The 13,960-nt window shown below is 38.5% G+C and overlaps 1 protein-coding gene across 6 annotated transcripts in view; it reads left to right on the forward strand.

The window, feature by feature from the left end:
• ADAM32 (ADAM metallopeptidase domain 32) overlaps positions 1 to 13,532 on the forward strand; it is a 174,065-nt gene extending 160,533 nt beyond the window's left edge. For all 6 annotated transcript variants that reach the window (XR_003032923.2, XM_059882235.1, XM_059882234.1 and 3 more), the window contains 3 exon segments: positions 5,345 to 5,383; positions 7,220 to 7,258; positions 13,414 to 13,532. Coding sequence is in view for 5 of the 6 variants with exons in the window: in XM_059882235.1 (XP_059738218.1) it covers positions 5,345 to 5,383; positions 7,220 to 7,258; positions 13,414 to 13,517 (182 nt within the window). In the remaining variant the exon portion in view is untranslated.
• Positions 13,533 to 13,960: the final 428 nt, after the last annotated feature.

A 13,960-nucleotide genomic window follows, 5' to 3' on the forward strand; every position in this document is an offset into this window, starting at 1 on the left:
GAGGGCAATTATTAATAGCTCCAGAAAAAATGGAGTGGCTGGGTCAAAATGGAAATGATGCTCAGTGTGAATGTGTCTGGTGGTGAAAGTAAAGTCCAATGCTGTAAAGAACAATATTGCCTAGAAACCTGGAATGTTAGGTCCCTGAATCAAGGTAAATTGGACATGGTCGAGCAGAAGATGGCAAGGTTGAACATTGACATCTTAGGAATCAGTGAACCAAAATGGGTGTTAATGGGCGAATTTAATTCAGATGACCATTATATCTACTATTGTGGGCCAGAATCCCTTAGAAGAATTGGAGTAGACCTCATGTAGTCAATGAATGCGTCTAAAGTGCTGTACTTGGGTGCAATCTCAAAAACGACAGTATGATCTTGGTTCGTTTCCAAGGCAAACCATTCACCTTCACACAAGTCTATGCCCCAACCACTAATGCTGAAGAAGCTGAAATTGACCGATTCTATGAAGACCTACAAGATCTTCTAGAACTAACACCAAAAAAGGTGTCCTTTTCATCACAGGATTGGAATACAAAAACAGGAAGTCAAGAGATACCAGGAGTAGTAGGCAAATTTTGTCTTGCAGTACAAAATGAAACAGGGCAAAGGCTAACAGAATAGTAGCTGTCTTGGTCTCCCCAGATGGTATCACCTCACTTTGGGGAGACTTCTTTCTCTGCTTGGCTTCCCATTGCTGTGTTACCGCATGGAAAGTCTTCCTTGCAGTAAGAAGGGGCAATCATGGGTCTTTATTTCCTTCTCTCATAGATCACTATCTTGCCTAATATTCAGTATCTGAAAACCAGTATGTAACATGTTTTGTCCAGATTTTCAGTTGTTTCAGGCAGAAGTGTAAATCCTGTTACTCCATTTTGATCAGTATTGGAACTGTATCTTTGTGGTTTGTAACTGCACTTTTGTAGGTATCTCTCCATCTCATATTCTGTTTGATTTTCTCAGATCATTCTCTCATATCACCATTTCCTCCTTCTCAGTCCTGTTCTAGACTTATGGATTCTATTCTTGCAAAAATCTCTATGGAGATTCTAAATATTCTCAGAGTTTTTTTTAATCATTTGTATTTCTTGGTGTGTGAGCTCATTGTTTGGCTATGGCTGCTGATGTTAATTACTAGGGCTTTGTAATCATAGACTCTTTTCTCTTCAATATTTATGATTTTCCCATGAGAATTCAGCATGCCCTGTTTTGAAGACTCACACATGTGGGTGGTTTCATTTTTGCTTCTTTTAAAGCAAAAATATTTAAAGCAAATGCTCTGCATGGTGTTCAAGCATTTGTAGGAGTGTGAACTGGCATCCTGAAAGTGCGTTTTTTGGAGGCTTGGGACTCCTCAGTGATGCACTTACTCCCATCTGTCCTTGCATGTTGCATATCTCCATTTTCCCTGCTGCATTCCAAAGGCCACTGATCAGGATTTTTACTATCCCTGTTGAATGGGTGGTATGACCCTTCATGGTTCCCAGGTTAAGTGGCTCCAGTTAAGGACCTCACTTAGTTTCCCTACATGCAAAGTCCTCATAACTCCTTCTAAGGAATGACTATTGAATCTCTAGTCCCAAAGTTGTATCACTGGTTTAGACACCCCTGCAGTCATTCACTTTTAGCTCCTGTTTACCCTTTGAACTCTCTGTTTCTTCATTTTTACTAGCACCAACAGAATTCTTTTCTTATTAACCTCAGTTATGTGTTAACTGTTCATGCTGTTTTTTTTCAGACCTCCTCTATGAGGAATGGAAAGGGAAATTTTCCCACCAGTTCAGTCTGTCAGATTGTCTAGAAGTCCGTATGGATTTTACCTTATAAAATGTAGCATTTCTTTATCAATGAATAAAAAGTTAAAAGTTGGGGTATAAAGGTCAGAATCAGGCATTCAGGATCAAACCTATATTCTGTGTTCAGAAGTGATAAAGAAAAATCAAATCTGTGCCTTATTGATAATGTCCTCATTGCAGGTTTGAAATATACTTTTTATGGATGAGGTACGCAGGTATATAAGAAAGTTTACTTATTTGCATCTCTGTTTAGTGACCTTGCACATTGTTTTCTTTTTTGGTAACTAATCTTGTAAAAGAGATAATACAGCTTATAAAATGGCCTTTTATTTATGCAGTTGACAGGCTCTCTTACGACTAATTTTGGACACTATTTTCCATTCGTTTAATGTCCAGGTCAGAAGGTGACACTCACAGAAATGTCACCAGGGAGGTAAACTGTAAGGCATCTTAAGACACATGCTGAAAATTAAGAATGAATTAGTAATTCACAATGTCTAGCTACAGTTGGTAAAGTAATCCTCTGAAAACCCGGCTACTAATATATAGTAATTTAGTTTATAGTAAATTAGTCTTCTATTCATTTAAATAAATACTATTTTTTCTGAGGAAATAAGGAATAAAATGGCTGACTCTAATAAAATTTAGAATATGTATAATTAGTAAAGAAAAAAGGATGTATGTGAGGTTTAGTCAGTTGTGTCTGACCCTTGCAACATCATTGACTGTAACCCTCCAGGCTCCTCTGTCCATGAGATTTTCCAGGCAAGAACACTGGAATGGGTTGCCATTTCCTTCTCCAGGGGATCTTCCTGTCCCAGGGATTGAACCCAGGTCTCCTGCATTGCAGGCAGATTCTTTACTGACTGAGCTACCAAAGAAACCACAGCTTGGGTTGTATTCATGTACAGCTTGGGTAAACAAGCAAGCAAATGCCTGATATTTGATAGATTGTACATGACTAAACTCATGTATAAATTTCTATAGTAGTTATGGATTGGTGAGAACTAATTATATCTACTTCCTGTGTTTTTTTTTTTAAATCAGTAATGGATAGCATATTGTCCCCATTAATATTTCTTAAATAATAAATTCAGTACTTACTGATTTATAACTGGCCTACCTACATTCAGGGTTTCCCTGGTGGCTCAGCGGTAAAGAATCTGCCTGCAATGCAGGAGACCCAGGTTTGATCCTTGGGTCAGGAAGACCCCTGGCAGAGGGCATGGCAACCCACTCTAGTACTCTTGCCTAGAGAATCCCACAGATAGAGGAGCCTGGCAGGCTGCAGTCCATAGGGTTGTACAGAGTCAGACATGACTGAGATGACTGAGCAGCAGCAGCATACCAACATTTCAGTTTATCTGATATAACTTTTCAGTCCCCTTACTTTCAACCTTTTATTTAATTTGGTCTCTTGAAAATAGCCTGCCAATGATATTTTAAAATCTGTAACCTCAAGTGTCTCAGTAATTGAATTTAGTATGTCTATATACTTATATTTGCTGATATGTTTAGAGTAAATTCTGCCATTTTGTTTTGTTCTATTTCTCATGCTTTTTCAGTATTTTCTTTTATTTGTTGTATTCCATTATATTGATGTGCTTTCAATGTTTTTTCGTTCCTTCTATCAATTTGGTCATTATGTGTTCTAGTTGTATTCTTTTAGTGATATTCTTTAATTATTATGTTATTATATTGTGTTTTATTAAATTATTTAAATATAAAGTTATAATTTTAGGTATAAAAGTACTTATAATCTTCTTCTAACAATTTATGGATATTAGCCCATTAAACCTTATACTCTTTTATTCACTCTTTCATAGTATTATCATCTGGTTTTTAGTTACTTCTGAATTTTAACCTGATACAAATATGTCAGAATTATCATTATTATTATATTTAATCATTATGATATTTAAAACATACCAAGATTTAACTACATTTTTGTCACTTTATTTACTCATTATTCTTTTTTGAATTTAATTCCATATTTTGATGTTCAATCTCCCTTTTGGTGAAGTACATCTCTTAACATTTCCATCAGTGAGTCTTTGTGTAGCAAACTGTTTATCTTATCCACCTAAAATTATGCCTATTTCATTCTCAAATGTGGGTTTAGGTAGTATGGACTTCTTGTGTGTGTGCTGACATCTGGGTTTTATTTTTTTAATTTTTAATTAGAGGATAATTGCTTGTTTTGTTGGCTTCTTAGTATGAACTTCTATGTTGAGAGTTATTTTGTTTCCACTATTTAAAGGTATGTAAGTGTAGTGTGGCATTTATTACTGATGATGATAAATCTTTTGCTAGTGTGTTGATTCATTTATTCCTTTAAGATTAATATGACTTTCACCTAGTTTTTATATTTCTGCTGCTGTGTAACAAATTACCACACACTTAGTAACTTAAATCACATTCGTTTCCTGTGTGGAAGTTCTGTAAGTAGGAAATCCAGGTGGATTTGACTGGGTTGTCACAAGGCTGACCTGAAGGCCAGGCTGGGAAAAGGTTGTAAGAAAAACCCAATTTCCTGCAGCTTTAGGTCTGAGGTATATCTTTCTGTGTTGCCTGTCTGCTTGGGGCCCTTCTCTCTCTTTCAGAGGCCACCTGCGTTGCTACTCAGGTACCTCCCTTCACCTTTAAAAACTTAAGGGCATAGAAGTCTTCCTAAGGCTTTGACTGTCTCTTAACTTCTCCTTTCTACCAGCAAGAGAAAACTCTACTTGAAAGGGCTGACCTGACTGGGTCAGGCCCACCAAAATGATCTCTCTGTTTTAAGGCCAACAGATTTGGAGCTTTAATTACATTTGCAAAATCTTTTCAGAGCAGTACTTTGAAGAGTATTTAAATAACCAAGGAATGGGAATCTTAGGGGGCCATTTTAGAATTCTGCCTATCACAACCTCTACATTTATACATTGGCCTTAGAGTTGTTATTTTGTTATAATGTATTCTGGTAGAGACTTTTTGTAAAAAATCAGGAACTTGACCCAATATTTTCCCGTTTACCTTTTATGCTTTCTATTTCCTCTTTTTCAAACTATCATTAGAAATATCACTTCTTTCCCTTAAATTTTCATTAGGATTTTGTGTTATTTTTACACCATTTCTCTATGTGTCAAATAGGAGGTGGAGATTACCCTGTCAACTACAGTCTGCCTAATTGTTTAGAAGTCAGTGAGGGTTTTTAATCACCACCTGCAGTAATTTGTTTACCAGTGGGTAACACATCAGGGTAGAACCTAGAGGCCAGAATCAGGTATTCGGAATCAAGCACATGTTCTGAGAAGTGACGAATCAGTTTTCTTGCTCCCCTTTCTATTTGGGAATTTGAAATTTGTGCTCTCTATGGACATGGTATATGGATAAAAAGCAATGCTATTATTTGCAGACTAACTTAGTAATCTTTTGAAATGATTCATTAGTGGTGATGAGTGGTATAAAAGAATTAATGTAGGTTACAAAATGTCCTGACATTCATTGGTTACAGAGGCACACTTTTTTTAAAGTATTAACTTTGAAGTATTATTTTTCACTTTCATTTAGGTCCACATCAGAAAGTAGCAGCCAATCAGATACTGTCAGGTAAGTGAATTAGAAAGGATTTCTTAAGATGAACAAATTGATATTCAACAAGTACTTGCTAAGTATTAATTGCACAGCAACAATTGATAAGGCATACTACACATATAGCTTCTAAAAGAGATGGTTGGTTCTCTTTCCCCTTAATATTTTTAGTAGTGAACAAAGAACCTGCCTGCCAGTGCAAGAGACATAAAAGACACAGGTTTGATCCCTGGGTCAGGAAGACCCCCTGGAGGAGAGCATGGCAATCCACTACAGTATTCTTGCCTGGAGAATTCCTTGGCCAGAGGAGCCTGGGAGGCTACAGTCCATAGGGTTGCAGAGTCGGACACAACTGAAGCAACTTAGCACAGCACACACACACACACACAAATTCCTTTTAGTATTTTCTAACCAATAACCAGTGAGTGTTTGTCTAAATAAATAAATGCTTTCTTCAGTTTGTTAATGTATTTTGGGAGTTTATTCTGGGGAAACAAAGGAGTAAATGATTGATAAAATGTTTATGGTGCTAACTCATAAATGGAGAAGTTCACTTCTTTATTTGGAGACTCTAGAAACCCAATATGTATGCTCTTGAACAACTGAATGAGTGCTTACCCTGGTCACTTGAGAAAAATTTGCTGAAGAAAAAGGTTGTAAAGGGAATAATAATTCTGTGTGTTACATAGCCTTTCAGAATTACAAAGTAGTTTTTTAAAAACTTTTTAATTTTGTATTGGGGTATAACTAATTAACCAAAAATTAATTGTGACAGTTTCAAGTGAAGAGCAAAGGGACTCAGTCATATATACAGTTACAAGTAGTTTTAATTAAGTCTCCCTCCATTTCCTGAAAGGTGGATATGTCTGTGTAATAATAGAATAATTGTTTAGTTTTCCACATCCAGCAGTTTGGGATGGTGTTACTCCACCTGCGTCCATGCGTGTGTGCATGCTCAGTTGCTTCAGTGGTGTCCAACTCTTTACAACCCTATGGATTGTAGCCTGCCAGGCTCCTCTGTCCGTGGGACTCTGCATGCAAGAATACTGGAGTGTGCTCCTGTGCCCTCGTGATTCCAAAGTATACTGCTGTCCCAGACACACCCAAGTGTACAGAGTAAGATGTCTAGATTGTACAACAGGGCCATTTAATTTCATTTATTCTGAATAGGTTTTCCTCTTCCATTATAATGCCTTCTTTTCTTATTCTTTATCTCTCTTTCATTATTATGATCTTTTCCTTTCAGTGACACTTATGGAGTCATGAGTTACTCTCACTAAGCTAAAAATAAAAATTGATTTTCATTAGTATGTCCTCTCGGTGTCAGGGAGTTATCATATGATCCTTAAACATGTTACCTTTTCCTCACATTGGATGTATGTCTTATTACACTGTTATCATAAAGGATAAAGGCCATATTTATCTTGCTTCACACTGCATGGCCAGCATGTAGCACTGTTCTTGGTTTATGGTAAGTGCTCACTAAACGTTTGTTGAATAAAGGAATTAATTAATTAAGCTTTTCCACAGACATGCACACAGGCGGCCAGACAAAAAAAAGTCCACAAACACAAAAGTATAAAGACAAATACGCGACACACACACGTATGTAGGTGTAACGCTTTAACAGCCTCCATTTCTCCCTCTCATACTATCTCTCATCTGGAACCTTGTCAACATAATTCATCTCTTCTAGGATATTAATTCACCTACACGGAGTGAGGGATGATAGCATAACCCACTGGAATATGTACATTTCTACTAGAGTAGTTCAGGTATAAAATGGCTTGATTGTCATTCTTAAGGTAGGCATGTTTCTTCATATTAACTTTAGACATTTTTGTTTTTATTTAGATCGAAGTCAGAAAGTAGTCCCCAAACAAATCGCAGCAGGTAAGTGACTTAGGAAATGTTTTTTATAAGTAAGTCAAAGTTGAAAATCAATAAATAATTGCTTAATATTTTTGAGCAGCTACAATCGATGAAGTACTGCAGTAAAAACAACTTATTAATATTTTCCATTCTGGGAATGAGTATTAATGAACTTAGTCTTTTCTTCAGTTTACTAAATTTTTATTGGTTGCCTACTTTTTTGATAATAGGGAAAAACTAGTTAAGTCTAATGAGAGACAAGATATTTATAATTATTTTGTGAAATTAACAGAATCAGAGCATTTTTTGTGCATGTTTTGTGATGAAATACACAAAGAGAAATATTTATTTATTTTTAGATCACATTTATACTCAAAAACTCAATATGAGCAACTGAGTAAATTATTACCACTCTTAAGAGGAGTTTATCTAAGAGACAGTTATTATAAACAAACTGAAATTCTACATGTTTCACACTCCCCTCCCCAATCCAACAGCCCACAATTGTGTTAATTCAGAGTTCTCGTGAGTTTTCAGTTTCCTGTGTGGCCTTGTGATCCTTCCAAAGTCATCAAATATTTACTGATCTGCTAATCTTCTTTTCTCCCTTATAGAGTTTTCATTTACTTGTACTGCTTGGCATTTCCCTTAAAGTGTCTTCTTTTAGTTACGTTCAATCCACTGATATTCCAAAATCTACTTTATACCCACAGATGGTTTTCAGGCTGCACCCCTGCATTAGATAGTTTCCATCCTCCCTGATGACGTCACTCCCTCCATTCAGGAAGCTGTTGACATTTCTATTTCCTTTATTTTGTTCTTTTTTTTTTTTTTATAATGTCTCCTAACATAGTTACTCTTTTACAGACATTGCTTCCTCCAAACTAAGTGTGAAGAAAAAGGCAGATGTTCTTTATTGCCTCCACTCTCACCATTACCGACGGATTTGTAATATAGCGCTCAAACACTCCCTGGAGAAGGAACTGGCAACTCACTCCAGTACTCTTGCCTAGAGAATCCCATGGACGGAGGAGCCTGGTGGGCTACAGCCCACAGGGTCGCAAAGAGTCGGACACTACTGAGCGACTTCACTTTCACTTTCTTGGAGAAGGCAATGGCAACCCACTCCAGTACTCTTGCCTGGAAAATACCACGGATGGAGGAGCCTGGTAGGCTGCAGTCCATGGGGTTGCAAAGAGTGAGACACCACTGAGCGACTTCACTTTCACTTTTCAGTTTCATGCATTGGAGAAGGAAATAGCAACCCACTCCAGTGTTCTTGCCTGGAGAATCCCAGGAAGGGCGGAGCCTGGTGGGCTGCCGTCTGTGGGGTCGCACAGAGTCGGACACGACTGAAGCGACTTAGCAGAAGTAGCAGCAGCAGCAGCTCAAACACTAATACTTCCAAACTGATGCTCCCCTAGTGCATTACTTTGCCAATAAGCTCTGAAATTGCTTGAATATAATGACCATGTGTACTTTGCTAACCAACTTGTGGTTAGCACCTAGCAGAGTAAATGCTCACTAAATACTTGTGTAGTGGATGAATATCACATACATCTTGAACTTCACATACACACATGATTGACGTTATAACTACTCCAACTGTCCCCTCACATTATCTCTCATGGTAAAATACGTCATTTGCATAGTCATCTTCTACTGGAAGTGGTATTCACGACAGGGATAATCACCATCCTAGGACGATATATATCACATTTGAAGTGTGTGGTCTGGAGTGTTAACCCATTAGTCTAGCTTGTGTTTCAGTTCAGTTGCTCAGTCGTGTCCAGCTCTTTGTGGTCCCACGGACTGCAGCATGCCAGGCCTCCTTGTCCATCACTAACTCCTGGAGCTTACTCAAACTCATGTTCGTTGAGTCGGTCATCCAACCATCTCATCCTCTGTCGTCCCCTTCTCCCACTTTCAATCTTTCCCAGCATCAGGGTCTTTTCAAAAGAGTCAGTTCTTCGCATCAGGTGGCCAAAGTATTGGAGTTTCAGCTTCAACATCAGTCCTTCCAATGAATATTCAGGACTGATTTCCTTTAGGATGGACTGGTTGGATCTCCTTGCAGTCCAAGGGACTCTCAAGAGTCTTCTCCAACGCCACAGTTCAAAAGCATCAATTCTTCCATGCTCAGCTTTCTGTATAGTCCAGCTCTCACATCCAAACATGACTACTGGAAAAACCATAGCTTTGACTAGATGGACCTTTGTTGGCAAAGTAATGTCTCTGCTTTTTAATATGCTGTCTAGGTTGGTTATGACTTTTCTTCCAAGGAGCAAGCATCTTTTAATTTCTTAGCTGCAGTTACCATCTGCAGTGATTCTGGAGCCCCCCAAAATAAAGTGTCACTGTTTCCATTTTTTGCCCATCTATTAGACATGAAGTGATAGGACTAGATGCCATGATCTTAGTTTTCTGAATGTTGAGTTTTAAGCCAACTTTTTCACTTTCCTCTTTCACTTTCATCAAGAGGCTCTTTAGTTCTTCTTCTCTTTCTGCTGCAAGTGTGGTGTCATCTGTATATCTGAGGTTATTGATATTTCACCCAGCAATCTTGATTCCAGCTTGTGCTTCATCCAGTCCTTGTGTTTAGCATAAACCAGAAAGCATTCTTGGATAATTCTTTCTGTTAAATTTAATAAGCTAGCAGACATATTTGCTCTGCCTCACTGTTATAGCACCCATTATGTTGTCCTTTTTTCACTATTTTAAAAAGTTTGAAAACCAGTGGGAGATGTTGATGGAACCAACTCCTCAGGTAAACACTACCAGGAGAAAAAAATAAATTTTTAAGCCAGAAATCAGATGGGTTATATATACAGTAGTCTGACAAATCCAGATATACAAATCCCTTTATTGGTTTGAGGGAGAACTAACTGTATTAACCCACTCCAGTATTGTTGCCTGGAGAATCCCATGGACAGAGGAGCCTGGAGGGCTACAGTCCATGGGGTCGCAGAGTCAGACACGAATGAATGACTAACACTTCACTTTCTACTAAGTTAAATAGGGGAGTTTCATGGTCAGAGTAGTAAGCAAAATCTCCTTTAAGTTTTGAAGATATAGAATAGCAGATGTAGCAAAGGATAGGAAGGGTAAACTTATGCCACTCTTATCACTGAATTTTCTCCCTAATCTTACTACCTATTTTATGTTCTCTGTTGATTAAACTCAGTTAATTTATTTTCAACTTATATTTTTACTCTTTCATTCTTTTGGTTGGGGGATCAGAAATAAGAAATCTGTGGATACAAAAGTAGAAAAGAGGCTCAAGAGTTTGGTTTTGACTTTTGATAATAATGAGTATTTAAAATGTAGCAGATATTTCTTTTTACTACAATTTTGAAGGGAAACAAGAAACTGCTGTAAAAATCTATTTTTTTCAGAGTGTATTGTCTCAAGCTTAAATTTATTTAGACCAAATCACAGAAAAGCAGTGAAACCCTTAATAGTAGGCAAATATATTAGGAACTATCTCTTAAAATAAATATGCTTTAAATTAAAATGAAGCTTATAATCCACAACTAATTCCAAAATATTTATTGGTGAATTGGTAAAGTACTTCACCAAAAATAATGCATTAATCTTTACTAACCTTGATTACTGAGTATTTAAATCGTTTATAAAAGACCTTTAGTCTTTTTTCTTCAGTTCAATAAAGTTCTTATAAGTTTGTTGGGAACTTGCTTTTGTGAATAAAATGGAATTAGATCAGATCAGATCAGATCAGTTGCTCAGTCATGTCCGACTCTTTGCGACCCCATGAATCGCAGCATGCCAGGCCTCCCTGTCCATCACCAACTCCTGGAGTTCACTCAAACTCATGTCCATCAACTCAGTGATGCCATCCAGCCATCTCATCCTCTGTCGTCCCCTTCTCCTCTTGCCCCCAATCCCTCCCAGCATCAGAGTCTTTCCCAATGAGTCAACTCTTCGCATGAGGTGGCCAAAGTACTGGAGTTTCAGCTTTAACATCATTCCTTCCAAAGAAATCCCAGGGCTGATCTCCTTCAGAATGGACTGGTTGGATCTCTTTGCAGTCCAAGGGATTCTCAAGAGTCTTCTCCAACACCACAGTTCAAAAGCATCAATTCTTCAGCGCTCAGCCTTCTTCACAGTCCAACTCTCACATCCACAAGTGACCACAGGAAAAACCATAGCCTTGACTAGACAAACGTTTGTTGGCAAAGTAATGTCTGTGCTTTTGAATATGCTATCTAGGTTGGTCATAACTTTCCTTCCAAGGAGTAAGTGTCTTTTAATTTCATGGCTGCAGTCACCATCTGTAGTGATTTTGGAGCCCAGAAAAATAAAGTCTGACACTGTTTCCATTGTTTCCCCATCTATTTCCCATGAAGTGATGGGACGGGATGCCATGATCTTCGTTTTCTGAATGTTGAGCTTTAAGCCAACTTTTTCACTCTCCACTTTCACTTTCATTAAGAGGCTTTTGAGTTCCTCTTCACTTTCTGCCATAAGGGTGGTGTCATCTGCATATCTGAGGTTATTGATATTTCTCCCGGCAATCTTGATTCCAGCTTGTGTTTCTTCCAGCCCAGCGTTTCTCATGATGTACTCTGCATATAAGTTAAATAAGCAGGGTGACAATATATAGCCTTGATGAACTCCTTTTCCTATTTGGAACCAGTCTGTTGTTCCATGTCCAGTTCTAACTGTTGCTTCCTGACCTGCATACAGATTTCTCAAGAGGCAGATCAGGTGGTGTTGTATTCCCATCTCTTTCAGAATCTTCCACAGTTTCTTGTGATCCACACAGTCAAAGGCTTTGGCATAGTCAATAAAGCAGAAATAGATGGTTTTCTGTAACTCTCTTGCTTTTTCCATGATCCAGCGGATGTTGACAATTTGATCTCTGGTTCCTCTGCCTTTTCTAAAACCAGCTTGAACATCAGGAAGTTCACAGTTCACATATTGCTGAAGCCTGGCTTGGAGAATTTTGAGCATTCCTTTACTAGCGTGTGAGATGAGTGCAATTGTGTGGTAGTTTGAGCATTCTTTGGCATTGCCTTTCTCTGGGATTGGAATGAAAACTGACCCTTTCCAGTCCTGTGGGCACTGCTGAGTTTTCCAAATTTGCTGGCCTATTGAGTGGAGCACTTTCACAGCATCATCTTTCAGGATTTGGAATAGCTCAACTGGAATTCTATCACCTCCACAAGCTTTGTTTGTAGTGATGTTTTCTAAGGCCCACTTGACTTCACATTCCAGGATGTCTGGCTGTAGGTCAGTGATCACACCATCATGATTATCTGGGTCGTTGACTCTAATAAGATACATGATATGCAAATTAGTTTATAAAATGAATTCATGATTAAAGCCACTCACTTTATCCATTAGGTATTATAGGCAAAATGCTAAGGCCTGTGAGTTTACAAGTACCAAAACCAAAACACTGTTTACAATATGAAAAAATAAAAAATGATTGGCTCAAAGATATGGAAAAAGTAAAATTGATATGTATTTAAATTTCTAAAAACAATGCAAAGATTTAACTTGTTATATTCAAGAACATTTTGTTGTATGTGAAAAAAATGTTAGATTTTCTCATTTGCAAGAACTTCTCATTAAATACGATGCTTCTCCAGAAATCACAATTGCTAGTTAATAAGCTACTCACAGTTTAGTAATTTCATAAGCAAAATTATAAAATTTATTCCTAGAATTCTTTTTTTTTTGCCATATGAATTTTTCATTTGGCAGTATGCCAACTGTATGTTTTTCAGTGGAAGGTAATTTACTTGTTTATCAATAGCTAAGCAGAGAAGACTCTTGTGAGTCCTTTGGACTGCAAGGAGATCCAACCGGTCCATCCTAAAGGAGACTAGTCCTGGGTGTTCATTGGAAGGACTGATGCTGAGGCTGAAACTCCAATACTTTGGCCACCTCATGCAAAGAGTTGATTCATTGGAAAAGACCCTGATGCTGGGAGGGATTGTGGGCAGGAGGAGAAGGGGATGACAGACGATGAGATGGCTGGATGGCATCACTGACTTGATGCACATGAGTTTGGGTGAACTCTTGGAGTTGGTGATGAACAGGGAGGCCTGGCATGCTGGGATTCATGGGGTCGCAAAGAGTCGGACACGACTGAGCAACTGAAATGACTGGCTGAACTGAAGCACATGTGTCTTTGTTCTCTTCCACAGTAACTAACAATTCCTTCAGAAGGCAATGGATATCACTCGGGGTCTCACTGAAAAATGAAAATTCGACCTTTTCTTCTCTGGTCACAGCTGATGGAAAACAATAAACCAAGATGGACCAATTTGCAGGAGTGTCTGTTTTTATTTCCTCTCCCACTCTGAGGCATAATTTTGCCATGTCAGGGCCTTTGACTGAAGACAGTCAATCTGAACTCCCATGACGCCCTGAGCTCTTCTCCACAGCTTTCCCCACCACCCACTTGGGTTTATTGCCTAGGCCCCTAGTGGCTGGGGATATGCATCAACTGCTGTTACTCAGGGAAGGATCTGTGTGTGGACTGTGTTCCTCCTCCTGGTCCTTCTCACTGGACTTGGCTGACGGCATGCAGATCTCAGTTAATACAGCTATTTGCCCCCCTCCCTCCCCACAACTGCAGAGCTAGGGCTAAGGTAAACCGTGCTTGCTCAGGCCTCACATTCTGCTTGCCACTTTTCTCGTGCCCCTCGGTTGAGTGACCCATAGGATGAATCCCGGAAGACAGAAGGACCC

Source organism: Bos taurus, chromosome 27 (genome assembly GCF_002263795.3).
Source record: "Bos taurus isolate L1 Dominette 01449 registration number 42190680 breed Hereford chromosome 27, ARS-UCD2.0, whole genome shotgun sequence".
In the NCBI taxonomy this organism is placed as follows: domain Eukaryota; kingdom Metazoa; phylum Chordata; class Mammalia; order Artiodactyla; family Bovidae; genus Bos; species Bos taurus.